This window comes from Eulemur rufifrons, chromosome 30 (assembly GCF_041146395.1).
Source record: "Eulemur rufifrons isolate Redbay chromosome 30, OSU_ERuf_1, whole genome shotgun sequence".
NCBI lineage: Eukaryota > Metazoa > Chordata > Mammalia > Primates > Lemuridae > Eulemur > Eulemur rufifrons.
Genome location: NC_091012.1, coordinates 18,944,942 through 18,970,182, shown reverse-complemented (window position 1 = coordinate 18,970,182; position 25,241 = coordinate 18,944,942). Strand labels below are relative to the sequence as shown.

General features: G+C 37.7%; 1 protein-coding gene and 1 pseudogene across 5 annotated transcripts in view; both read right to left on the bottom strand.

The window, feature by feature from the left end:
• Window positions 1–25,241, bottom strand: part of F8 (coagulation factor VIII) — a 131,666-nt gene that overhangs the window by 34,421 nt on the left and 72,004 nt on the right. The window contains exons 14-23 of one of the 5 annotated variants that reach the window (XM_069463245.1): window positions 22,583–24,571; window positions 22,002–22,342; window positions 21,469–21,962; window positions 8,645–8,798; window positions 6,994–7,206; window positions 6,481–6,703; window positions 6,087–6,269; window positions 4,584–4,700; window positions 3,910–3,981; window positions 2,774–2,859 (exon numbers count right to left, since the gene is read on the bottom strand). In XM_069463245.1, coding sequence (XP_069319346.1) covers window positions 2,774–2,859; window positions 3,910–3,981; window positions 4,584–4,700; window positions 6,087–6,269; window positions 6,481–6,703; window positions 6,994–7,206; window positions 8,645–8,798; window positions 21,469–21,962; window positions 22,002–22,342; window positions 22,583–24,571 — 3,872 coding nt within the window. Of the gene's footprint in view, window positions 1–2,773; window positions 2,860–3,909; window positions 3,982–4,583; window positions 4,701–6,086; window positions 6,270–6,480; window positions 6,704–6,993; window positions 7,207–8,644; window positions 8,799–21,468; window positions 24,572–25,241 lie in introns of those variants that run through there. The other 4 variants (XM_069463244.1, XM_069463242.1, XM_069463243.1 and 1 more) reach the window with 4 other exon arrangements.
• On the bottom strand, window positions 11,335–15,960 carry LOC138378340 (elongation factor 1-alpha 1-like; annotated as a pseudogene).

The following is a 25,241-nucleotide window of genomic DNA, read 5'->3' as shown; positions in this document are numbered from 1 at the left end:
GCAGTTTGGAAATTATAGATTCAATAGCTTCACTTATGTATCCAGCCAGGAATTTCAATGTAACTGCAAGACATATCCCTCTACTAGGAAGTGAGCAAGGTAATAATGAGTTTCGTGGTATGAAAGTACAAACATTGCAGCTGCATATCTCCATGGGGCCTACCAACTGCCCGCCGCGGTATGCCTGGTCTTGGTCACCCAGTGCCCCTCAACCAGCCCAGAGCTCTTGTGCCTGGGGGCCAGGCTGTTGTACACTCTTCAGAATAGATGCCTACCCCAACTCCCTTCCTTGTTAGCGCCCCTATCAACTCCATCTCCATGCTTGCTGCCTCCCTGAAACCATTTCTTTATTTTGTAAAGTTACCATATCAAGGCTGGGCACGGTGGCTCATGCCTGTAATCCTAGCACTCTAGGAAGCTGAGGCAGGAGGATCGCTCGAGTTCAGGGGTTCAAGACCAGCCTGAGTAAGAGCGATACTCTGTCCCTACTAAAAATAGAAAAATTAATGAGGCATGGTGCCATGTGCCTGTAGCCCCAGCTACTCGGGAGGCTGAGGCAGAAGGATGGCTTGAGCCCAAGAGTTGGATACTGCAGTGAGCTAGGCTCATGCCATGGCACTCTAGCCCAGGTGACAAAGCAAGACTCCGTCTCAAAAAATAAATAAATACATAAATAAATAATACAGTTACTAGATCAAGAAAATGTCTAGCTGGACCTCAGTAGGAAAGATGGCAAAAACCACCTTGAGGATGAGGTGCTTTAATACTGGTTGGATGATAATACAATTAGGTGTATTTGTAACAGGTTTAATTACCATAAACAAACAGTAATAGTTAATAGATGATTATCAACTTAAAGGGAGCATTCTAGAAACAGGATACTATAACTATTATAAATTAGGGCTCTGGGGTGCAACTATCCAACAATCAGGGTTTGAATTTTGGCTCAGCCGCTTATTGGCTGTGGTACCTGGGGCACAATATCTAACTTCTCTATTTTTCAGTTTCCTTATCTGAAATGAGAATGATAGTAACATCTGCCTCATAAGGTTGTGATAAGGATTTAGTGGCTTGATTTGTGTTGAGCACATACTAAGGAAACCCTGTCTACTTCAATATTTTGATCACGACTTTGCTGGAATATTAACAAGTTTACTGATCAAATCAGTAAATGATGTGAAACTTGGAAGACTAGGAAATACTTTGGGAGACTAAAGCTTGGCAAGCTGAGACAATGGGCCAAATCTAATAAGGTGAAACTTAACAGGCTGTATCACTCAGGGTTCTTTGGCTAGGCACGGATAAGACACTCTGTTTACTTGTCTCATCAGATTGTATCCAGTGAGGAAGATATGATTCCCCAAACAGAAATAAGAATATAACAGATTCAAAGCATCCAACTAGATAAAAAAATGTCCACTATATAGAGATACATGGAAGGTTGTAAATGATAACCATAGAAATTCAAGATGAAGAACATGTGGTTTGGTAGAAGCACAAACAAAAAAATACTTAAAGATTAGTTAATAGCAGCTCGAATTGAGTCAAAATTGGCAGTGTCTACAAAACAATAACAAAAAGATGAGTTGCTGTGGCATTAACAGACATGCTCTTGGTGTCTGCTTACTGGTAAGCCAGTTTATTTTTCCCTGGTCCCTATTTACTATTTTAGCCTCAAATAATATATAAGAGCAGATGCAGTCTTGCAAAAAAGGAAAACATATAGGGAATGTCCTCAGCCAACTAGGAAGAGGAAGAAGAAGACTGGTACACTACAAGAAGAGGCTGGAGGTGGGGGAAGTAGGTGGTCAAACGTGTGTACATTAGTCCCTCTCCAGGCTTCGAGTACCAGGGTTGGGAGGCCCGTTAGATAGGTTGAGAGAAAAGCTGGAAGCAAAAGAGTTTCCTCCATTGTTCCATATTTTCAGATATGTTGAGTTAAATAAAATGTATTATTAAAATGAATTTCACATGTCTTAAAAATTGGCTACTAGGCCGGGCGCGGTGGCTCACGCCTGTAATCCTAGCCCTCTGGGAGGCTGAGGCGGGTGGATCGTTTGAGCTCAGGAGTTCGAGAGCAGCCTGAGCAAGAGTGAGACCCCGTCTCTACTAAAAATAGAAAGAAATTATCTGGACAGCCAAAAATATATAGAAAAAAATTAGCCGGGCATGGTGGCACATGCCTGTAGTCCCAGCTACTCGGGAGGCTGAGGCAGTAGGATCACTTGAGCCCAGGAGTTTGAGGTTGCTGTGAGCGAGGCTGACACCACGGCACTCTAGCCTGGGCAACAGAGTGAGACTCTGTCTCAAAAAAAAAAAAATTAGCTACTAGAAAATGTAAAATTGCACATGAGGTTTGCATTTGTGGCTCACATATTTCTATTGGACAGCTCTGCTCTAGGGGAAATGGGAAGGTGAGAAAAATCTGAAAGACTGAGTCCTTTAAAAGAAATTGAGTTAACCAACTTAAAAACACTATTTTGGTTATTGATTCCAACTTAGTTTACTAGACTGAACTAAGTAGATGTTTCCTATAACTCAGAGGTGTAGAATTCAAGAAGGAAGACAGATTGAGTTTTAGAAATTACATTTTCTTTGGTTGTGGGATGGGGGATTGAACCATTTGTTTTTATATTAACATAAAGGGCACTGGAGGACTCAAAGACACCTAGGCAGTTGGAAGCATGTAATGATAGCACACACAGGCTTGAGAGATGATGACTTCAATATTATAGGAAGTATTCAGATGTTCTAATTGATGAAATTTTCTAACCTTGATCCAGGAAAAGGGCTCCTTGGTGCTCCAGGCATTGATCGATCCAGAATAATGAAGTCTGGCCAGCTTTGGGGCCCACTGTCCTTTGCCCAAGAAAGGGAAGAGAGATTAAATTCAGCTGGGTTGGTCCTAGACACTTGGGAATAAAATTATTCTCTTGAGAAAGGTTAATCCTAGCTGTGGAGAAGATAGAGAAAAGCATAAAGACTTTATAGCAGTATTGATTGCTATGTAGAGATTGTGCTTGTCCTTGTCCATTCTATTTTCTAAAAAAATTTAATACTTTTCTTGATTGTTAGCACCTCTAATTAGCTGATACTAGAATTTGTTACCAGAATTACCAAATAATATTCTTGCTTTATTATACAATGTATGCTCATTGTAGAAAATCAGAATATGGTAAATGAAAATAAAAGTAAATATAAAAGAAATTAAAAACATAATCCTTCCACCCTGTGAAAAATATTACTATTTTGCTATACAACTCTCCAGCTTCTTTTTCAAGGGGATTTTTTCCCCTTGAAAATAAGGGTTGGCAAACTTTTTTCTATAAAGGGCCAGATACTTAATAATTTAGGCTTTGCAGATTACATGGTCTCTGTTGCAAATACACAACTGCTGCTGTAGCCATAGATGATATGTAAATGCATAGGCATGGCTGTGTTCCAACATAAGACTATTACGGATGCTGAAATTTGAATTTTGTAATTCTCACATGTCATGAATTTTTCTTCTTATTTTTTCAATTATTTAAAAGCAGAAAATCTATTCTTAGCTTGCATGCCATACAAAAACAGATGGTGGGCTGCATTTGGCCTGTGGGCAGTAGTTTGTCGACCCTTGCTCTAAAACAGCATTTGAGAACTCTCTAGATCAGACTCAAGGGGAGCAGCAATACAAAAGGTAGGAAGAATATTTAAGGAGGCAGTGTCATTGCCCAGGTGAGAAATGATAGTGGCCTGAATTAGAATGGTCACAGTAGGAAACGGAGAAGAGGAGATGGATTCAGGAGACACCTATGGAATAGCACTAATAGAAGCATGGAGAAGGGTTGGTTATCTGAAACTCTCCAACAGAAATAAAAAAAGATATAACCAGCTCAGATTCTTGGAGAAAAAAATAATAGTATTTACCATATTGTCCTGAAGCTGTAATCTGAAAATCTCTAATGTGTCCAGAAGCCATTCCCAGTGGAGTCTGACACTCTGAAATCAAACAGGGGGAAACACAGTAGCTAGAAGTGCACACATTTCAGCTTCTCAAATGTAAGTCAATGAAAATGGGAGAACATCAACAAATGCTAATATTTTATAGTATTTATTATGTGCCAAGAACTGTCCTAAATGTTTTATTGTATTATCTCATTTAATTCATCCTAACAGGTGCTAGAATGATTCATATTTTGCAGCTGAGGAAACTAGGGTCCATACCTAGTTTCCTCAGTTTCCAAATATACCAGTGGTTCTCTTATTTGTTTAGAGTTAAATTCCCAAACTCTTCTAAGTGATATATGTAAGTTATCTCTGGTAATCAAATGAAAATTAAGCTCCCAAATCTGCTATTGGAAATCTTGGCACTTCATCAAGTTGTGACAATGAGGAGTTGTTTTTTTTTTTTTTTCAAAGCTTCAAGCATATCTGCTCTTCTCTGAGAACTCTGATGATTTCTACCAGCAACATTAATTTTAAATTTGATAATATGTGAGCTTGTATTTATTTCCTGACACAGGCAACCATTCCAGGAAGAAGGAAGGCTCTATAGAGGTAGGCTGGGTAGGCAGGGAGCCTCTGCCCACAGTGCTACTCACGCTTGTTGTACACCAGAAAAAGGGTGCTCATCCCAGCATTTAGGTGCTCGCCAATAAGGCATTCTACCCGCCAAATACCAGCTTTGGATGGTAGCATTTCCACTGTCTCAAAAACACCTTATCAAAACCAAAAGGAAAAAAGTTATTTCTTTTCACTAAAAAAATGAGCATGAGATACATTGGCCTATTGTAGACTATCAAAGGAGATCTGCCAAATTCAGTTCCACCACTCTTGGACCCCTCAGACCCAAAGTTCTTGCTGTGTGGCCCCTACAGCTGGAGGCACTGGAGGTTGAGTTCTGATCATCCGCCCAGGAAATGAGAGACAGAGTGAATGCTTTGTTGGTGTGAACAGGACAAAGCTGCGTTAGGATGGGCCTGCACTCCCAGGGTTTTCAGAGCAAAAAGTGTATTTCTCATTGACCATGTGTGAGCTCTGCGGGAGAGCAGAAGTCAGGGTTAGGTCCTATTGGATCCAGTCAACTAGGGCTGTCGAGAGGAGTAAAGTTTCCCCAGCAGCAAGAAGCTGGATGTGGATGCCGAGGGGCTGAGAAATGTGTCACAAGTGACCACCCAGAATAAAGGTGGAACCAATCAAGTCAAGGGGATTCTTTAAGGGAGTCTTTAAAGTGTCCCTTGTAAGTGCCCTGCAAGAGAAAGAGTCAGCTTTAAGTATCTGCCAAGCGCTGACAGTGTGAGGCTGCTTTACAATAATGGTCCCGGTTGTAAGTAGTTAAGAACGTTCTATCCCCTTCCCTTTAACCTATCTATGCTGGAGTTTAAAATAGCAGCTCCCAAGGGCTTGTGGGGAAGCATGATAAGTACGAGATAGAGAAATTCAACCATGTCTCCCTTTCCCCACGCAGACTTTCAGCCTGATGCAGGCTCAAATTGGGGGAGGGGAGATTGACGTTAAATCAAGTCCAAAATTTTGATTAATATCTTGGAATGGACATTGTAATTTGACTTGAACTGTATTTGTGATACAAAGTGACTGCAGGTCTGTTTATTCCTTAAGAGTGAACAGAAAAATTATAGGGCTTATCAGAATTTTTAGGAAGAAATAGGGGAAGTTTACCCCCACTATGAAACCTGTTTTAAAGGGACAGTGGAGAACCAAAATAAAATTATGTTTTGATCAATGTTGTCAGTAGTACTTAATCAATATACTGGTTACATACATAAACAAATCACTTTTTGGATAACTATTGGTTCCCTGTGGGATTTAAGATGGTAAATGAAAAAGGAATAAGTTCCTTTTTCCTAGGAAATTGCTGTGACATTATCTATTCTGTTCTACTTCCTTTATAGCAATTTTTCTGTATCTGAAATGATCTTGTTCATTTGCTAATTTATTTATCTCTCTGTAGGTTTGAAAAAGTAAGTTATCTGAGAGCAAGGAGCTTGTCTGCTTTGTTCACCGTATCCCTACTGTCTAGATCATTTAAAGTAAGTGCTCAATAATTACGGTAGGTAGAAGAAAGAGCACAAACTAGCTCATACCTGGATAGAGGTTGTACGCTGCCATTTTATACTCCTCTTTTTTCCGTACAGTAAACACATGTCCACTAAAATGAATAGAATGGATGTTTTCATTGCTACCCATGCTGAGCAGATACCATCGGATCCTTTGATCCTGAGCCATTACTAAGCCTGGTAGCGTATCCATCACATAGCCATTGATTGCTAGAGAAGGAGAACACAGAGAAGGCTGTTAAAATCTACTGTACAAGTTTCTTTCCCTTCACTCCACCAAAAATACTGATACTTATGAAGATTCTACTCCCACACATATAAACTAAATTAATACAATGTTCCAGCCTCTGGTTCAAGGCTCATTTGTCAACGTGCATGCTGCATTTCACAGTGAGTGATATTTGAGTATGGGATATATTACCATGGAAGCGATAATTCTCTTTAAAAGTGGGGTCCTCCATATTGCAAGGAGCCCTGCAGTTCCTTTCGATGTTTTCTGTGAAGTACCAGCTCTTGGTCTCATCAAAGATAGTGAAAAACAGAGCAAATTCCTGTACTGTCACTTGTCTCCCGTGGGCAGGGTTCAGTGTGTTAGTGTGGCAGATTAGAAGGGGTCCAATCAAGCCTGAGTGCATATCTTTTTCCTATGGAGAGAAGACATGAATCCTGTGAGTATAAGCTCTCTCATCTATGAACAAGAGTGGATTTCTCATGAATTTTCATGCCACTGCAACGTGTCCCCCATCTTCCCACAGTACAGTGTATCCTTTTCAGTAGATTCCAGAGTAGTATTTCTAAAATACAAATATGATATCACCTCCCTTATTTAAAGATTCTCATTGTGCATAGGATAAATACCAAAAGTAGTAGCAAACAACACAAAGATCACGTATTTTAAACCAGAAAGTAGCCAGCACAATAGAGACCTGCTTACCAGATCAACATCAGAAAAATAAGCCCAGGCTTTGCAGTCAAACTCATCATCAGTGGGTGCCATATGATGTTGCACTTTCCAAAAGTAAGTTTTGGTTTCATTAGGCTTGGCAAAGTTTTTTCGAGGTTCTGTTCCTTGTCTCTGATCTTCCTCATAGGAAATAAGGCTAGAATAGAAGGAATAGGCACGGGAGGCCTGATTTTTGAAAGTTACCTGCAGAGAAAAAAATAAAAAACAAAACAAGAATCATCTTTTAGGATCTGAAAGTCCTTAGCTTAGGGTTTACATCCCTAACAGGGGTGCTCATCTTTTGGTCTTTATCCAAGTTTTTAATACTCGGGAGTAAGTGTTACAGAGGATGGATGTTAGAACCCACACTTAAGACATATGGAGGAAATTGTGAGGAATTTTTCTATTCTAAATTTAAGGCATGAACTCAAGGTTGCAAAGGAGAAAATTCCTAATCACTTAAAAACAATTCTAAAGTAAAAGAGAAAATGTCACCACAGAGTTTATAAGAGACCATAACCCCAGGAGTTGATACTTAATGGTTTTTGTGACAAATTCCAGGATGAATACATATTATCTTTAAAAAATACTTGTTTTTCAGATTTAAAAAAATACACATTTATCAAGGAACATATGGAAAGTAAAATAAAATTCAAGGTGGAAAAATTCACCCACAATTTCATAATTTTAGATCTTTCTATATTCTTTATATAAACAATTGGGACAATAGATAGGTATTTTTGGAAAAAATAAAACTACTTCGATCTTTGGCTCACACAATGCATCAAAATAACTTACTTTTAGTCTATAAGAATTACTGATGGATTAAAAAGTCAAATGTAAAAAATTAAACTGTAAAAGAAAGTTGAATAAAGTATAGGTGATTTAAAAAATAATCTCTGGATACGGAGGGAATTTTATAAACATAAAAGCAATAAAAGTGTCAAAAAGGAAAGACTGATGGGTTGCTACCTAAAAATTCAAACCTGTTTTATTTCACAAACCATTATATATAAAATTAAGAGACAACAAATTTGAAAAAAATACCTTTCACTAAAATGATCAATGGTTAATATCTAATATACAAGGTGATATAATTAATAAGAAAAGCACCCCCTCACCAAAAGACAAATGTGCAAAGGACATTAACAGATAATGCATAAGAGAAAGTCTTAAAATGTTCATGTACATTGCACTTCTAAAATTTTATCACAGGAAAAGAGTTGTGATTACAGCATTATTTATATAGTGAAAAAAAGAAACCATCTAAAATGTTGTTTAGTGTAAATGGTTAAGTAAACTGTGGTTCCATAAATAAGTTCATATAAATAGGCTATTATGCAGTCATTTAAAAAGATACTTAGGAAGGGTTTTTAATGACATAAGAAATGTTTGTGACATGATATTGAGTTAGAAAACAAGAAGCAGAATTATATATGGCATAATTTTGAATATATAAAGAGAAAAACACATAGGAGAAAGTTAAGAATACATACTAAAATGATAATTATGGGATTATCTTTCAACTTCTTTATTTTTCTATACTTTAAATATTTCCAAAGGTGAGCATACATTATTTTATAATCAGAAACAAAATAAATATATGAGTAATTTCCTTGTAATTCCACTGTCCTTAACTCACCATGATATTGTCTTCAACTTCTGCTCTTATATATGGCCCCAAGAGTCCTAAGTGTTCATTTAGTTCTCCACGGTACAAGGGCTTAGTAAAGGAGCCATCAGTGAATTCCTGGAAAACCACCTTCTTGAACTGAGGGACCCTGCCACTTTGAGCCCTGGAGGAAAAAAAAGCAGAAGAAAAGCAGTATCCTGTTGGACCAAGTGGGTAGAAATGCCTCACATCCTTGCCTTTCCTGTATTTGAGAAACATTTAGTAGAATTAATGATGGATTGTAAGTGTAATGGGGCAGGGAGGAGAGAAAGAGGGATTAAAGATAACTTTCAGGTTTCTGATTTGGGCAAATGGGTGGATGATGATGCAATTCACTGAAATGGAGAACCCTAGAGAAGGAGTAGGTTGGGGTATATGCTTTTAGACATATGGGACATCTATGTGAATTAAATTGGCAAATACACAGAGGTCAGGAGTTCACAAAAGAGGTCTAGAGGAAGATAATCTATATTTAGATGGTATCCAAGTCATGTGACTCACTTACCAAAGTCAATTTCTTATGTTCTCATTTTACTGGCCATCCTAAGAAGCATTTTGCATAGTTAACCACTACATCCTCCTTGAAATACTCTGTCCCAGGCTTCACTACTATGTAAGTTCCGTGAAAGCAGGAGTTTTGTCTGTTTTGTCCAGTGCTGTATTTCTAAGCAGCTGGAATGGTGCCTGACCACAAAGTAGGTGCTCAAAAAATATTTGTTGAATGTTGAATCAATGTAGAATGTATAAACATACTCCAAATATAAGATAGCCCCAGGGTCCAGTCCTTGGAGCTCTTTTCTTTACTTTCTAAAAACCTTTTAAAATTGTGAACTAAAACATATATAATAAAGTGCATAAAACATAAATGCCTTTGGTACAAAAATGCAACCATCACCCAGATCAAGAACATTGCCAGCAACCCACAAGATTCACTGTATGTCCCTTTTCAATCACACTCTCTCCCTCCCCACTAAAGGTAACCATGATTCTGATGTTTATGATAATCATTTCTTGGCTTTTATTCATAATTTTACCACTTATGTACACATCCTTAAAAATATAGTCTAGTTTTGCCTGGTTTTGAACTATGTAATTGGAAACATTGTATACTTCTTTTGTTTCTTACTTCTTTCACTCAACATTATGGTTGTGAGATTCATCTACATTGTTTTGTGTAGCTATAGCTTGTTCATTCCCATTGTTGTATATAGTATTCCATTATATGAATATACCCCAATCATGAACATTTTAGTTCTAATTTTTGGTACTCACCAATAGGCCTGATAGAACCTTCTAGTCTGCATATCTTTTGGTGAACACATACATGCGTTTCTGTTGAGCACATATCTAGGAGTGGAATTGCTGGGTATACATATATTCAGCTTTGGTGGGTACTGCTACACTGTTTTCCAAAGTAGCTACACCATTTTCCATTTACATCAACAATGTATGAAATTCATTTTCCCCAAATCCTCACAAACGTGGTACTGACTGTATTTTTACATTTTTGGACATTCTGGTGGTTGCATAGCAGTGTCTCACTGTGGTCATATTTTGCGTTTCCCTGATTAATACGGTTGAGCATTTTTTTCTTGTGAGTAGTAGCCATTTGGATTTCCTCTTTTGTGGAACACCTGTCCAAGTTATTTTTGCCAATTTTTCTGTTGGAGAATCTGCTTTTTTCTTATTGATTCAAAGGATTACTCTGCAATGTCTTGATATAGGTCCTTTGTGCTATGTATTATGGACATCTCCAATTTTGTGGCTAATCTTTTCATGCTCTCTATGTTATCTTTGATGAGCATAAACTTTCATAATTTTAATGTAGTGGAATTTGTCCCAAAATCTTTCATGGCTAGTGATTTTTGTGTCTTGATGTCAAATCTCTTTCTTTCCTTACCCTGCAGATCTTAAAATATTCTTCCATTTTTCTAAGATATTTGTGGTTTTATCTTTCATATTTAGACTTGTAGCCCAATGTGAGTGGATTTGTGTGTATGGTGTGAGTTAGAGATCCAATTTAATGCTTTGTCCATATGGATACAAAAATTTCCCAATTTTTTTTTATTGAAGACAGCCCTTCTGTGATACCTTTGTCATAAATCAAGTGTTTATATATGTATGAATCTAGCTTTAGATTTTCTACTCTGTTTCATTTACCTATTTATCTCTATACCAATTATCACACTTTTAATGACTATAGCTTTAAAATAAGTCTCAATATGTTATACAGAAATTCATCTCATTTTGTTCTTCTTCTTCAAGAGGGTCTTGGCTACTCTTGGACCTTTGCATTTTCATATTAATTTCAGAACCAGCTTGTTAAGTTCTACATAAGAAAAGACTTTTGGGGATTTTCATTTATGTTATACTGAATCTACAGATCCGTGTAAGAATAATCTACATTTTCAAATATTGTGTTTTCTAATCTATGTACATCACATTTTCATAGTTTTTTCTCATAGAGATCTTGAAAAAAATTAGTTATACTTATTTCTAGATACTTGTTACTATTTTATTCCATTATGCATTTACTTTCACTTCTCGTTGTGACTCACCTAACCAACACACTCAAACTAACTTTTCTCTGGTCATGGCTCTCCTAGAAAGTGGCCATCTTGACTTATGACCACTCTCAAGAGAGAAACCTCAAGACCAAATTAGAAAGAAACCATAAAAATAAAAATCACAATCCACCTTCTTACTAGAAGGCAATCAATATTCTTCAGCTCAGCAAACTTGCAAGCACTGTGAGCTGTGTGTCAATCCGGTACAGGGGCATAACCAGCACTGGCTTGTCCTGGATGGTTGAAGATAATCACCTGAGCAATGAAGCCAGCTGCTCCCATTGGTGAGTTATTTTTGCTGTCACAGGCCATGTTGTCACTATGAACATCTTTGACAGACACATTCTTGACACTGAACGCTGTGTTGTTCCCAGGAAGAGCATCACTCAAAGCTTCATGGTGCAATTCAGTTGTAATGTTACCTGGAACAAAGGGGACCACCATGCTGGTTTTGATAATACAAGTCTCTATTCAGCCCTCATGGACAGTACCAACAGTACCAATTTTGTAGACATCCTGGAGGGGCAGATGCAAGGGCTTGTCAGTTGGACAAGTTGGTGGCAGGATACAATCCAGAGCTCCAAGCAGCATGGTTCCACTGGCATTGCTGTCTTTATGGGTGACTTTCCATTCCTTGAACCAAGGCATGTTAGCACTTCACTCCTGCATGTTGTCACCATTCAAACCAGAAATTGGCATGAATGCTACCGTGTCTGGGTTGTAGCCAATTTTCTTATTTTTTCTTTTTTGTTTTTTGTTTTTTGAGACAGAGTCTGCTCTGTTGCCTGGGCTAGAGTGCTATGGCATCAGCCTAGCTCACAGCAACCTCAAACTCCTGGGCTTAAGCAATCCTTCTGCCTCAGCCTCCTGAGTAGCTGGAACTACAGGCATGTGCCACCATGCCCGGCTAATTTTTTTTCTATATATATTTTTGGCTGTCCAAATCATTTCTTTCTATTTTTAGTAGAGACGGAGTCTTGCTCTTGCTCAGTCTGGTCTCGAACTCCTGACCTTGAGCAATCCTCCCGCCTCGGCCTCCCAGAGTGCTAGGATTACAGGCGTGAGCCACCGCGCCCGGCCTAGCCAATTTTCTTAATGTAAGGCTGTCTTCCTTAACTATTTCTTCATATCTCTGCTGGTTATAGTGTGGCTCAGTGGAATTTATTTTGTTAACATCAAAGTTAGTTGTTTCCCACTCACTATAATGCTCATAGGTCTGCCCACTCTTGAAGATACCACTTTCAAATTTATTAATACCACCATCAAAAATCAGGGCAGCACAGTAAGCCTGAGAGGTGTCTGTATTCACGTTTTTAAAATTGACACATAATCATTGGACATATGTATAGAGTACATGTGATATTTTGATACACACATACAATGTGTAATGATCAAATCAGGGTAATTGGGATATCCATCACCCTAACCATTTGTCATCTATTTGTATTTGGAACATTCCCAATCTTCTAGCTATTTTGAAAAATACAATAAATTATTGTGAACTATACTCATTCTACTGTGCTATCAAACACTAGAAGTTATTCTTTCTATTTCACTGTACTTTTTTTTTTTTTTTTTTTTTTTGAGACAGAGTCTCACTCTGTTGCCCAGGCTAGAGTGAGTGCCGTGGCGTCAGCCTAGCTCACAGTAACCTCAAACTCCTGAGCTCAAGCGATCCTCCTGTCTCAGCCTCCCGAGTAGCTGGGACTACAGGCATGCACCACCATGCCCGGCTAATTTTTTCTATATATATTTTTAGCTGTCCATATAATTTCTTTCTATTTTTAGTAGAGATGGGGTCTCGCTCTTGCTCAGGCTGGTCTCGAACTCCTGAGCTCAAACGATCCGCCCACCTCGGCCTCCCAGAGTGCTAGGATTACAGGCGTGAGCCACCACGCCCGGCCTTCACTGTACTTTTGTGCCCATTAACCAAATTCTCCTCATCCTCCTTAACCCCCTACCCTTCACTACCTCTGGTAACTACCATTCTAATCTCTACCTCCATGAAATCCACTTTTTAGCTCCTATATTGAGTGAGAATATGTGATATTTGTCTTTCTGCCCCTGGATTATTTCACTTAACATAATGACCTCCAGGCTCATCCATGTTGTTGAAAATGACAGGATTTCATTATTTTATGGCTAAATAATATTCCATTGTATATATGTACCACAATTTCTTTTTCTGTTAATCTGTTGATGGAAACTTAGGTTGATTCCATATCTTGGCTATTGTGAGTAGTGCCATGATAAACATGGGGGTGCAGATAACTCTTCAGCATACTGATTTCCTTTCTTTTGGATACATAACCAGTAGAGGGATTGCTAGATCATATGGTAGTTCTATTTTTGTTAATAGTTTTCTGAGGAATCTCCACACTGTTTTCCATAATGTCTGTACTAATTTATATTCCCAAAAAGAGTGGACAAGAGTTACTTTTTCTCTGCATCCTCACCAGCATTTGTTAGTTTTGTTTTTTTTTTGATAGCCATTTTAACAAGGGTGAGATGATATATCATTGCTGTTTTGATTTGCATTTCCCTGATCACTAGTGATGTTAAGCATATTTCATATACCTGTTGGCTGTTTGTATGTATTCTTTTGAGAAATATGTATTAAGATCTTTTGCCCATTTTTAAATTGGATTATTTGGGGTTTTTTCCTACTGAGTTGTTTGTCTGACTTATATATTCTGGTTATTAATCCCTTGTTGAATAGATAGTTTGCAAATATTTTCTCCCATTCTGTAGGTTGTCTCTCCACTCCCATTGACTGCTTTCTTTGCTGTGCAGAAGGTTTTTTAGCTTTATAAAATCCCATTTGTCTATTTTTTGCTTTTGTTGCCTGTACTTTTGAGGTATTATCCAAAAAACCTTTGCCCAGACCAATGTCCTGTAGCATTTCCTCAATGTTTTCTTCTAACACTTTCATAGTTTCAGGTCTTAAATTTAAGTCTATAATACATTTTAATTTAATTTTTGCATACAGTGAGAGATTAGGGTCTAGTTTCATTCTTCTGCATGTGGATATCCAGTTTCCCCAGCACTATTTATTAAAGAGACTGTTCTTTCCCCAATTTATGTTCTTGGTGACTTTTCTGAAAATGAGTTGGCCATAAATGAGTGGATTTATTTCTGGTTTCTCTATTCTGTTCCATTGGTTTATGTGTCTGTTTTTATGCCAGCAACATGCTGTTTTGGCTATTATAGCTTTGTAGTATATTTTGAAGTCAGGTAGTGTGCTGCCTCCAGATTTGTACTTTTTGCTCAGGATTGCTTTGGCTTTTCAAGGTCTTTGTGGTTCTATACATGTTTTAGGATTATTTTTTCTACTTCTGTGAAGAATATCATTAGTATTTTGATAGGGATAGCATTGAATCTGTAGATTGCTTTGGGTAGTATGTTATTTTAACAATATTAATTATTCTGATCCATGAGCATGGGAGGTCATTCTATTTGTGTTCTCTTCAATTTCTTTCATCAGTGTTTTATAGTTTTCATTGTACAGATCTTTCACTTCTTTGTGTAATTTTAGTCCTATATATTTCATTTATTTTTATTGTAGCTATAGTAAATGGAATTACTTTTTTGATCTTTCTTTAAGATTGTTTCTTGTTCATGTACAGAAATGCTACTAATTTTTATGTTGATTTTCTATCCTACAACAAAGGGGAGGGTAAAGTAGTAGAACAAGGAGTTCAATCTGTAACTGACTGTGAACAATAAAGTGAGATAAATCACTATCTCTTTCTTTAGGTATATTAATATTTGCTTTATATAGGCATTCCAGTGTTAGGTACATATATATTATGGTTGTTATATCTTCTTGCTGAATTGATAACTTTATCATTATATAATGACCTTCTTTGTCTCTTTTTTTTTTTTTTTTTTTTTTTTTTTTGAGACAGAGTCTCGCTCTGTTGCCCGGGCTAGAGTGAGTGCCATGGCGTCAGCCTAGCTCACAGTAACCTCAAACTCCTGGGCTTAAGCGATCCTCCTGCCTCAGCCTCCCAAGTAGCTAGGACTACAGGCATGTGCCACTATGCCTGGCTAATTTTTTTTTTATATCTATATTTTTAGTTGTCCATATAATTTCTTTCTATTTTTAGTAGAGACAGGGGTCTCACTCTTGCTCAGGCTGGTTTCGAACTCCTGACCTTGAGCAATCCACCCGCCTCGGCCTCCCAGAGTGCTAGGATTACAGGCATGAGCCACCACGCCTGGCCCTTTGTCTCTTTTAATAGTTTTTGAATTGAAACCTGTTTTATCTGATGTAAGTATAACTACTTACTCCTGTTCTTTTTTGATTTCCACTTGCATGGAATGTCTTTTTCCATCTCTTCACTTTCAGATTGCTTCTACTCTGCCATTTTAGTGACATCACTCTAACCATGTTTTTGACAGAGCACGTGTGTACTGGAACATCAATGATGATCACATGGTATTTTCTGGTCTCAAGTTTCTTTAGGGAGATATCAATGATAATACCATATTCATGTTCAGCTTTCAGTTTATCCAAAACCCAGGCATACTTAAATGAGCCTTTTCCTGTCTCAGCTGCCTCTTTCTCAAATTTTTTGATGGTTCTTTTGTTGAACATACATTTATACATCAGATGGCCAGGAGTGTTGGACAGGAATATACATGTCCAATGACAATGATGTTGATGTGAATCTTTTCCTTTCCCAATTTTGGCTTAGATTTAGCAGTGGTTTTCATGACACCTGTGTTCTGACAGCAAACCCATTGTGAAAAAAAGCAAATCTATATATCTTAAAGCTCATAAAACATTTTATCATTGTTTATACAAATGATATTTATAGTTATCCACATATTTATGCTTTTTTGCTCTTTATTCTTTCTTGCTTCTCACGCCTGTCATTTGGTATCACTTTTACATTGTCTTAAGTATAACATTAGAATATTTTTAGTGAGTTTTTGCTAGTGGTAAAGTTTCTCTGTTTATGCTTGTCTGAAAATATACTTATTTCACCTTCATTTCTGAATCATATATTTAATGGCTATGGAATCCTAGGTTTGTAGTTATTTATTTCAATGCCTTCTAGATATCATTCCCCCATCTTCTATCTTTATCAGTTTTGTTCAGCTTTTCAAAAAACCAACTCTTAGTTTCATTGATCTTTTCTGTTGTTTTTCTAGTCTCTATTTCATTTATTTCTATTCTAATCTTTGTTATTTGCTTCCTTCTGCTAACTTTGGGTTTTGTTTCTTCTTCTTTTTCTAATTCCATAAGGTGTAACATTAGTTTGTTTATTTGAGATCTTTCTTTTTTATGTAGGCATTTATCACTATAAATTTCCCTCTTAAAACTGCTTTTGCTGCATCCCATAAGTTTTGGTATATTGTGTTTCCATTTTCATTTGTTTCAAGATATTTTTAAATTTCCCTTTTAATTTATTCTTTGACCCAATAGTTTCTCAGAATCATATTGTTATTGATTTCTAGTTTTATACTATTGTGGTCAAAAAGATACTTGATATTATTTTGATCTTCTTAAAAGCATTAAGGCTTGTCTGTGGCCTAATATATGATCTATCCTAGAGAGTGTTCCATGAGCACTTGAGAAGAATGTGCATTCTGTTGCTGTTGAGTGGAATGCTCTGTATGTATTTGTTAGTTCCTTTTGGTCTAAAGTGTAGTTCATGTCCAATGTTTCCTTATTGATTTAATGTCTGATCTGTCTATTGTTGGAAGTGGGATATTGAAATTCAATACTATTATTATGCTTGGAGTCAATGTCTCCCTTCAGATCTCTTAATGTTTGTTTTATATATTTAGGTGCTCTGATGTTGGGTGCATATATATATTAAGAAATTAAATATGAATTGTCCAATTTTGAGTCAAAATTGTAGCTTATTATATCTCAAACAAGATGCAGTATAATTAATCAAAGTATGTACCTAAACTATTGACACAGGTTTGCCATCTTAACAATAGCTTATTTATGCCAGCAGGAAATAAGCCTGGAGAGCGAGTGGCCATGAAATCACCAAAGGCATTTTCCACAGTTTGTTGAGAATTGAATATTTTTCCTTGCAAGAAGTGGTACAAAGCCTGGAAAAAGTGGTAGTCAGTTGGTGTAAGGTCTGATGAATATGGTGGATGACAGAGAGTTTCCAAGTCCAGCGTCTGTAGTTTGAATTATGTTGTTTTTGCAACATGTGGTTGAGCTTTGTCTTGCAAGAGGATTGGCCTGTCTCTATTGACAAATCTTGACTGCTTAATTGCAAGCATCCTCATTGTTTTGTCCAATCAGCTTCAGTAGACATCTGCTGTAATGGATTGACCATGTTGTTCTTTTTTCTTTGAATATGTTCTGTCCCTTTATCTTTATAAGATAAAGATATCCCTTTATCTTATATACCGATAATGGATATCTTGTTCTGCTTGATGATGTCCCATTAGTTTCTTAACTCATCTTCACTCTTTTAAATTCTTTTTTCTTTTGCTCATCAGATTGGATGATTTCCAGTGACCTGTCTTTGGGTTCAGTGAACCTTTCTTCTACTTGATCTAGTTTGCTTTCAACTCTTCTACTGAATTTTTCAGTTCAATTATAATATTGTTTCAATGATTTCTGTTTGGTACTTTTTCGTACTCTTCGTTGGAATTCTCAGTTTGTTCTTGCATTACTCTCCTGACCTTAGTGAGCATCTTTATGACCATTATTTTAAATTTTCTTTTGGATGAATTACATATTTCCACTTCATTTTTGGGTAGGTTTCTGGAGATTTATCTTGTTCTTTTGTTTGAAATGTATGTCCTTGTTTCTTCATTTTCCTTGACTTTCTGTGTTGGTTTCTGCACATTAGATAAGATAACTGCCACTCCCAGTCTTGCTATACTTGCCTTGTGTAGGAGAAGGATCTCATCAATCAATTCAGTCAGATATTTTAAGGTACCCCTTAAATCTTTGTGTTCATCCAAAGTGCTCTCTCTGGTTTTGGTGGTCCCCTGGAGATCATAATGTGCCATGTCCTATCAGTACCCCAAGACCAGTACCGAGACCCTATCATTACCCAAGACCAGTACCCCTAGAAGCCAGGCTGTCTAGGTATAGTTGGAAAGGCTGGGGTGTTGGGTATATGTTCCAGTTTTTTCTACCCTCACAATGAAGTTGGGATGCTCAATGTAAAGATGATGCATTTTTAAAGCCCCTTTTCTGCACTGATCCTGGGAGATGAACCCCCTGGAAATGCTTGTGTACCCATATATAACTGATGCTTTTTTGTGTGGTCTTGAGAGATTTGTGTTTGCCTAGTCTCTTCTGCTCTCAGAGCTAGGAGGCTTAGGATGCAGTCCTTCAGGTGAAAGCTGTAAAATTTGGGGCACTGGATATATGGAAAAACTATTTTTAGTTGTAATTAATAGACCTGGATTTATCAATGGAGCAAGCCTTGGGAGAAGGCTCAGGAAGTGCTGATCTGTTTCTCAGGCTGCCAGCAGGCTACCGTTTGTCCCATTAACTCTCAGATTCAAGTTATTTAGAAGCCAGGCAGCCAAGTAGCTACTGGAAGAGTGTGTCATAAACCCCTTCCAGGGAGAAACAGGGAGCTGTGTTTGCTTTTTAAGCCCCTTCTCCTCACTTCTCCCTGGGTATGAAGCCCCCCAATTTTTCCTGTGGTACTATGGTATAGAGAGACTTGCATATGCCTAATCCCCTCTGCTCCCAGAGTTAGAGAATTAAAAGCCAAACCATGGGGAGCTTTAGAGTTAGGACACTATATGTGATGTCCAAGCTCTCCTATCCATAGACAGAAGCTGGGTGCTTTCCCAATTGTATGGCATAGTGCCTTGGACGGTGTCCATGCCTCAGCATGCCTCAGCTTTTCTTACATATTTGATGTGGATGTTTACTCAATTATCTAGTGAGTAGGTCTCTCAACTGGTTTCTGATTTTCTCTCAGAGGAAACTGATCTGTGAATAGATGTTTATTTGGTGCATCCACGGGTGGAGGCAGAGTCAGGAGCCTCTATTCTGCCATGGTCTATCTTTAATTAGTACTATTGAAAAGTCACCTCTCTGTATCTCATTTGAAAGTGTATTGTCTTTTTTCTTTGGCTGATTTTAAGAGTTTTCTCTTGGGTTTTCTGCAGTTTCATTCTGAAGAAATGTGCATTGGTGTTTATTTTTTTATTTATCTTCGTTGGGATTTGTTGAGCCCCCTGAATCTGTGCATTGATGTCTTTTTTAAATTCTGGAAAATATTTAGCCCTTGCCTCTTCAAATATTGCTTCTCCTCTAATCCCTAGTTCCTTTCCTTCTGGGATTTCAATTAAACATTGGTTAGTACTACTCCTTCTATCTTTGTCTCTCTTCTGGTTATCTATTTTTGTATCGCAAACTACCTCAAAACTTCAGTGGCTTAAAACAGCAACCATTTTATTATACTGTTGGCATCTGGGCCAGTATGGAGGGCCCAAAATGGCTTCATTCATATTTCTAGTGACTTGGTGCAAAGTCATTTCTAGTGACTTGGTGCAATGCTGCAAAGCTGAACTCAGCTAGGATTATTGACTATAGGGTCTACATGTGACCTTTCCAGAATGGTGACACCAGGGTAGTCAAACTTCTTACATGGTGGATCGATTGTTCCAGAGAAAAAAATCCCAAGAGAACCAGATGTAAGCTGCATATAACCAGATGATCCCTGGCCTAGCCTTAGGATCACACAATATCACTTCCACCACATCTATTGGAAAGGATGCCCTATTCAATAAATGGTGCTGAAAAAATTGGAGAGCCACATGCAGAAAAATGAAACTGGATCCAATAGAATTTGTCACAAATGAGATAATGCAAGTCCAGATTAAGGAAAGGGGAATTAGAGAATAGCAAGGTCACATTGCACATGAGTATGTAGCACGTCTATTCTGCGAAAATATAGTTGGCTAGAGTCTCTCATTATTTCTTTTGTATTTTCCATTTTTAAAAAACTCTACATGCTGCATTACATAGTATTTCTTTTTTACTTACCTACAAGTTCACCAATTCTTTTTACATGATGCTTAATTATTTTAATAATTATATCTAATTATTCTAAGATCTTAGGTCTATGAGTTTGTTTAGGTTCTCTATTGTTTCTGTTGCATCTTGCTTATTTTTTTTTCTTGTTTCATTTTATACCCAGTATCTTTGCATTCTGGGTATTGTATCTGAAATGTTTGTGAAAATAATTTGAGGCCCGGAACGTTGGTTTCTTCTCTGGAGAGGTTTTACATTTTCTTCTGCCAGATGCCTGGGGGCACTGCCAATCTGAAACTGGCTTAAATTATGATCAGGAATAAAAGTTTCATGGACAACACAGATGACAGAAAACTGGGCTATAACTTAACAGAGTGAAAGTTAACTGATTCACTATTACCTTGAGGATGTTGCTCTTTGGGGGCTCAGCTTAAAGTGGGGTGGTTTATATCTACTTTTGTTTCCTTGGTTATCTCATCAAGTGTTATTTAAATGCTATCTATATGCTTATGACTCCCAACTTTATATCTTTAGCACAGACCTCTTCCTTCGACTCTAGATTTCATATATCAAACTGCCTGTTCAACACCTCAATTTGGATGTCTATTGGGAATCTCAAGTTTAATATGTAAAAAACAGACCCTTGAGTGTTTCCTCAAATAAATCTGTTTTACCTCAAGACTTCCACATCTCAGTAAATTACACCATCATTCACCTACTTGTTCAGGACAAAACTTAAAAATCTGCTTTGAATACAATCCCCTCATTCCCTTCATACTCAATCAATAGCCAGCCATGTATGCTTCTCTTCAAATTACGCCCAATATCCTTCCATTTATTTCCATTTCCATCACCACCACACAGGTCTAAATAACTGTTTCTTCTTATCTGTATGACTGCAGCTGCCTCTTAACTGGTTTCCCTTCCTCTATTCTTGCTCATGGATGCTATGTTACACAATCCCATATAATTGGCATTCCCTGCAGTTTGGACATACACAAAAGACCTGCTTTTTGCCTCCCTATATCATCCTCTAATTCTCATTATTGGTGTCATCACCTAACCTTCCATTTACTCTTAAGTTTCATCTAGACTTTGCCAGATGGTTCTCAGGGTTCCTCTATAAAGCAATATCTGGAGTCTCATTGCTGCAGATAAGGTGTGCCTTTCCTACCATTTCAGCACCTGGGAAAGTCAAAAGTCACAATAGAAGGACAAAGGAATAACCAGTAAATTCATACCTGTTTCTTAGAGCATAGGGGGATCCACTCATACCATAATCCCAGAGCCGCTCCACTGCAGCAATAAAATAGTGTCGTGTTTTCTTTTGAAAGCTGCGGGGGTTCTGATTTTCATCCTCATCATAGATGTCAAAATCTTCCCTTTTCATTTCAGTTGAGATGGTATCATCATAGTCAGTTTCTTCTTGATCTGACTGAAGAGTAGTAAGGGTTATTTCCCTTTGATGGCGTTTTAAGACAAGTGGGTTTTGAGAGCATAACCTTCCAGTCTTTCCTTGTTTTGCCCAAGTGGCTTCTCTTTGGGGTCCATGTTGTCCCTCATTTATTGCTGCTATTGCATGATTGCTTTCACGTAGGTTCAGGGGCAAAATGGTGTCCTTTGTCTTTAAAGCTGTGTTTTTTGGTGACTTCTCTTGGGATTTCCACTCTTTTTTTTGCATCTGAGTAGCATATTGGTTATTCCAAGCAAAAGGACCCAGCAGCTTGGAGGGAGTCTTTTCAGAGCTTTCTGTTGTCCCTTTCAAAAAGGGGACTTTTCTAGGTCTATTTGCTTTATTCCATTTAATAGCTTTCTGTGTTTTCTGAAGAAAAATATTTTTCATGAGATCCACATAGCCAGCAGACCTATTGCTAGTTTCTGTAGGGAAAAGGTCCTCCTGATGAATGCGAACTTTTGGAAGCAATTCAAATTTCCCAGATGCTTCAGGCAAGCCTAGTTGCAAGGGAACAGTGTTCTCAAGTTTCTTGTATGTAACTGAATTTGTGGCACTTGTCTCCATGGAGCCAACTTTTCCTTGATCACCAATCATCTCCAAGGTTAGCACGGATAAAGAAAGGTTATTTCTTTTGGCTCCTTGTAAAAAATGGCTGCTTTCTTGGACTCCAGAACTTTTCTTCCTACAGGCTGATGCTGGAAGGTGAGAAGAGTTGTCTTGGGATGGTATCCTGGTCAGATCTGTAAGTCCAATAGATTGAAATACCGATACCTTTGCAATGGGTAATGCAGAGCTATTCATTTGAGTGATGCCATGACTCCTCATAAGACAATCTAATAAAGGAGACTGAGTAATGACATTTTTCTCTTTCTTATCATAGTCTATCTGTGTGAGGGTACCCTGGGTTAAATATTTTCTGTTTTTGGACCACTGGATTGAGGTGTCATCCACAATTATCTCCTTTTCAAGCTCTATTTCTTCTAGTGGGAGTCTGAATTGTTTCAAAGCCCGCTTACCACGTTGAGTGATAACATTCTGCTGGCTTGGATTAGGAGACATCCTTGTGGTGCCTGGATACTTCTCTACCATTTGCTTGGTTTGATTTCCCAAGCCTTCTAAGTTTTCTTCCTCCCTTTTTTTTGAGAAATTGGCCATGTGAATCTCTGTTCTATTTGGTAAATCATTTGATGACCTGTTGTCTTGAAGTACTAAAGCATATGCCCCCTCATCTAAACCTTGTACATTTTGTCTAGTGCTCTGTAAGAAAAGGTTCTTCATGAAATTCTTAATGCCAGTCACTGTATATCCCTGAGGCAAAACTACATTCTCTTGGATTAATTTTTCCTTCTTTTCTATTTCTTCCTGAATTTTTTTTTCTTGATTGCTTGTATCATTTTCATGTACATTAGCCAACTTAGTAAGAAATATGCTCCTGCTGCTTGGAAAAGCCATCTCTTTGAGTCCTGTGTCCTTTGCAAATTCATCCTCTCCTACTATCACTTTATTCTTCTCTGACAAGAAATTCTGATCTTTCATGGATTTTTCTGATCCTAAAGATATTAATTGCTTTGGACTGGGGCCTTGCCCGGAGTTCAGGGAATTCTTTCCATGGGTTCTTTTTATCCAATTTGCTGATTCTGGAAAGAACAACATCTTGAAGAATGACATTTCTGGATTTTCTGCATGTGGTGACACAGAGCCATCTTGTGTTTGGTGGACCATTTCCACATTTTTTGATGAAGTAGTTTTATTTGACACACGATTTAGCCTCAAAGCCATAGTATTTTTGTCCATAAACATTTTATCATGAATCAGAGACACCACTTCTTGAAACTCAGGATCACTTTCTTGCCAGACTGAGGTACTGTTCTCATTTAATAATGTTGGGCCATCAATGTGAGTCTTTCTGCTAGTTGTTGAATTATTGGATGCCTTGTTTGTCTTTACCAAGGTGATATTAACTTTGAATAAAGCATTATCTTTGATCAATGAAGCAGGACCGTGAGCTCTTTTCTCTTTAAATAGTCTGTCACTCTCCATTGATGATAAATTTTTTCCCAGTGAACTTTCTTGACTGTTTTTTAAAGCTGCTTCTAACAACTCATCAACGTTATTCCCTTCACTCAGGTTCAGCGGTACACCAGATCCAATAGGGGGAAATAAATTTTTGCCAAATACAGTGGTGTCTAATTTACTATCAAAGTGAACTGGCATATTTGGGGGTCCTGAGGAACCTATCTTTTCATTACCTGCTGCTAAATTGTCTGATGGAACTGTTGGTGAAGTCATTAGATTATCTAATGAACTAGAAACTTCTAAATCAAGTTTTTTCAACTCTACTGCTATAGTTGTCCCCAGATTCTCATTTAATCTTAATTGGAGGCCTGGTTCAGGAGTAAATACTATGTCCCCACTGTGATGGAGCTCTGGCCTGACTTGTGCCACTTCAGATGGGCCCTCCTTACTGTCTATTGCTGCAGGTGAATGATCATCAGGAATAGCCTTATCTGTGGCTTCTTGGAGATCAGATAAGGATAACCCATGTGGAGTAGGACTCTGTCCCAAGATCATCAACAAATCACTAGAGGAGACACTTTGTACTTTAAACATCTGTTTTCTCTCTCCAAACCGAGGGTCAGTCTTCTGTATGTCATTTTCTGGAATTGTGGTGGCTTTGAATTGCTTTTGCCTAATGCTAGGGTGCTTTGAATTCTTGGAGAAGCTTCTGGGTTCAATAACGTTGTTTTCACTCAGCAAGTATGTTGAAATATCTTCATATGTATCCTCATAATAATCACCAGTGTTCCCGTCACAACTAGAAACCTTCAGTAAGGCTGTCATGCCTCTGTTCCGAAAGTCTGAGTTGTGGCACCCCAGAACCCACAGACCTGGAGATGATGAAGAATAAGACTCTGGTTACTCATAACCCAGGTTCTAAGACAGTTTTTTTTAGAGCTTCTCTCCTGTTCTCAGATAAATAAAAAAATACTACTCAGTACCATTATATCACAGAGTTAAATCCCTGCAACATGTAACAGTCCAACGATGGCGGTAAAAGTGGTTTTTGCATTGCTGCTGTTGTGCTATGCCTGTTTGTGATCACATGAAAGGGCTGCAATTAAAAATGAAACAGATATTGGGATAAAAATTGAGAAATGTAATTAACATATACAATAGTGGAGAGTCTTAATAGTCACACAGAACTCTCTGATGATGACAGTGACTTAATTCAGGAAAGTTTTTATAACAGCTAGGTGTTATTGCTATATAACGTAGTGGCACAGGTTCTAGAGTCAGCTTGCCTGGGTTCAAATCCTAGTTCTACCATTTACCAGCTGTGTTACTTTGAGCAAGTCACTTAAGCTCTCTGAGCTTGTTTTCTAATTTGCATATGAGTCTAATAGTATCTACCCCATCATGTAATGCACTGAAATCACACAACAATTCCTAGCATCCACTGTTACCATTTGCAAAATAAATAAGCAGGAAGGAGTAGCACTTTGGTCTAGGATCCACCTAATATAAAATCCTACCATGGTGCTAGCAATATTAATTTCA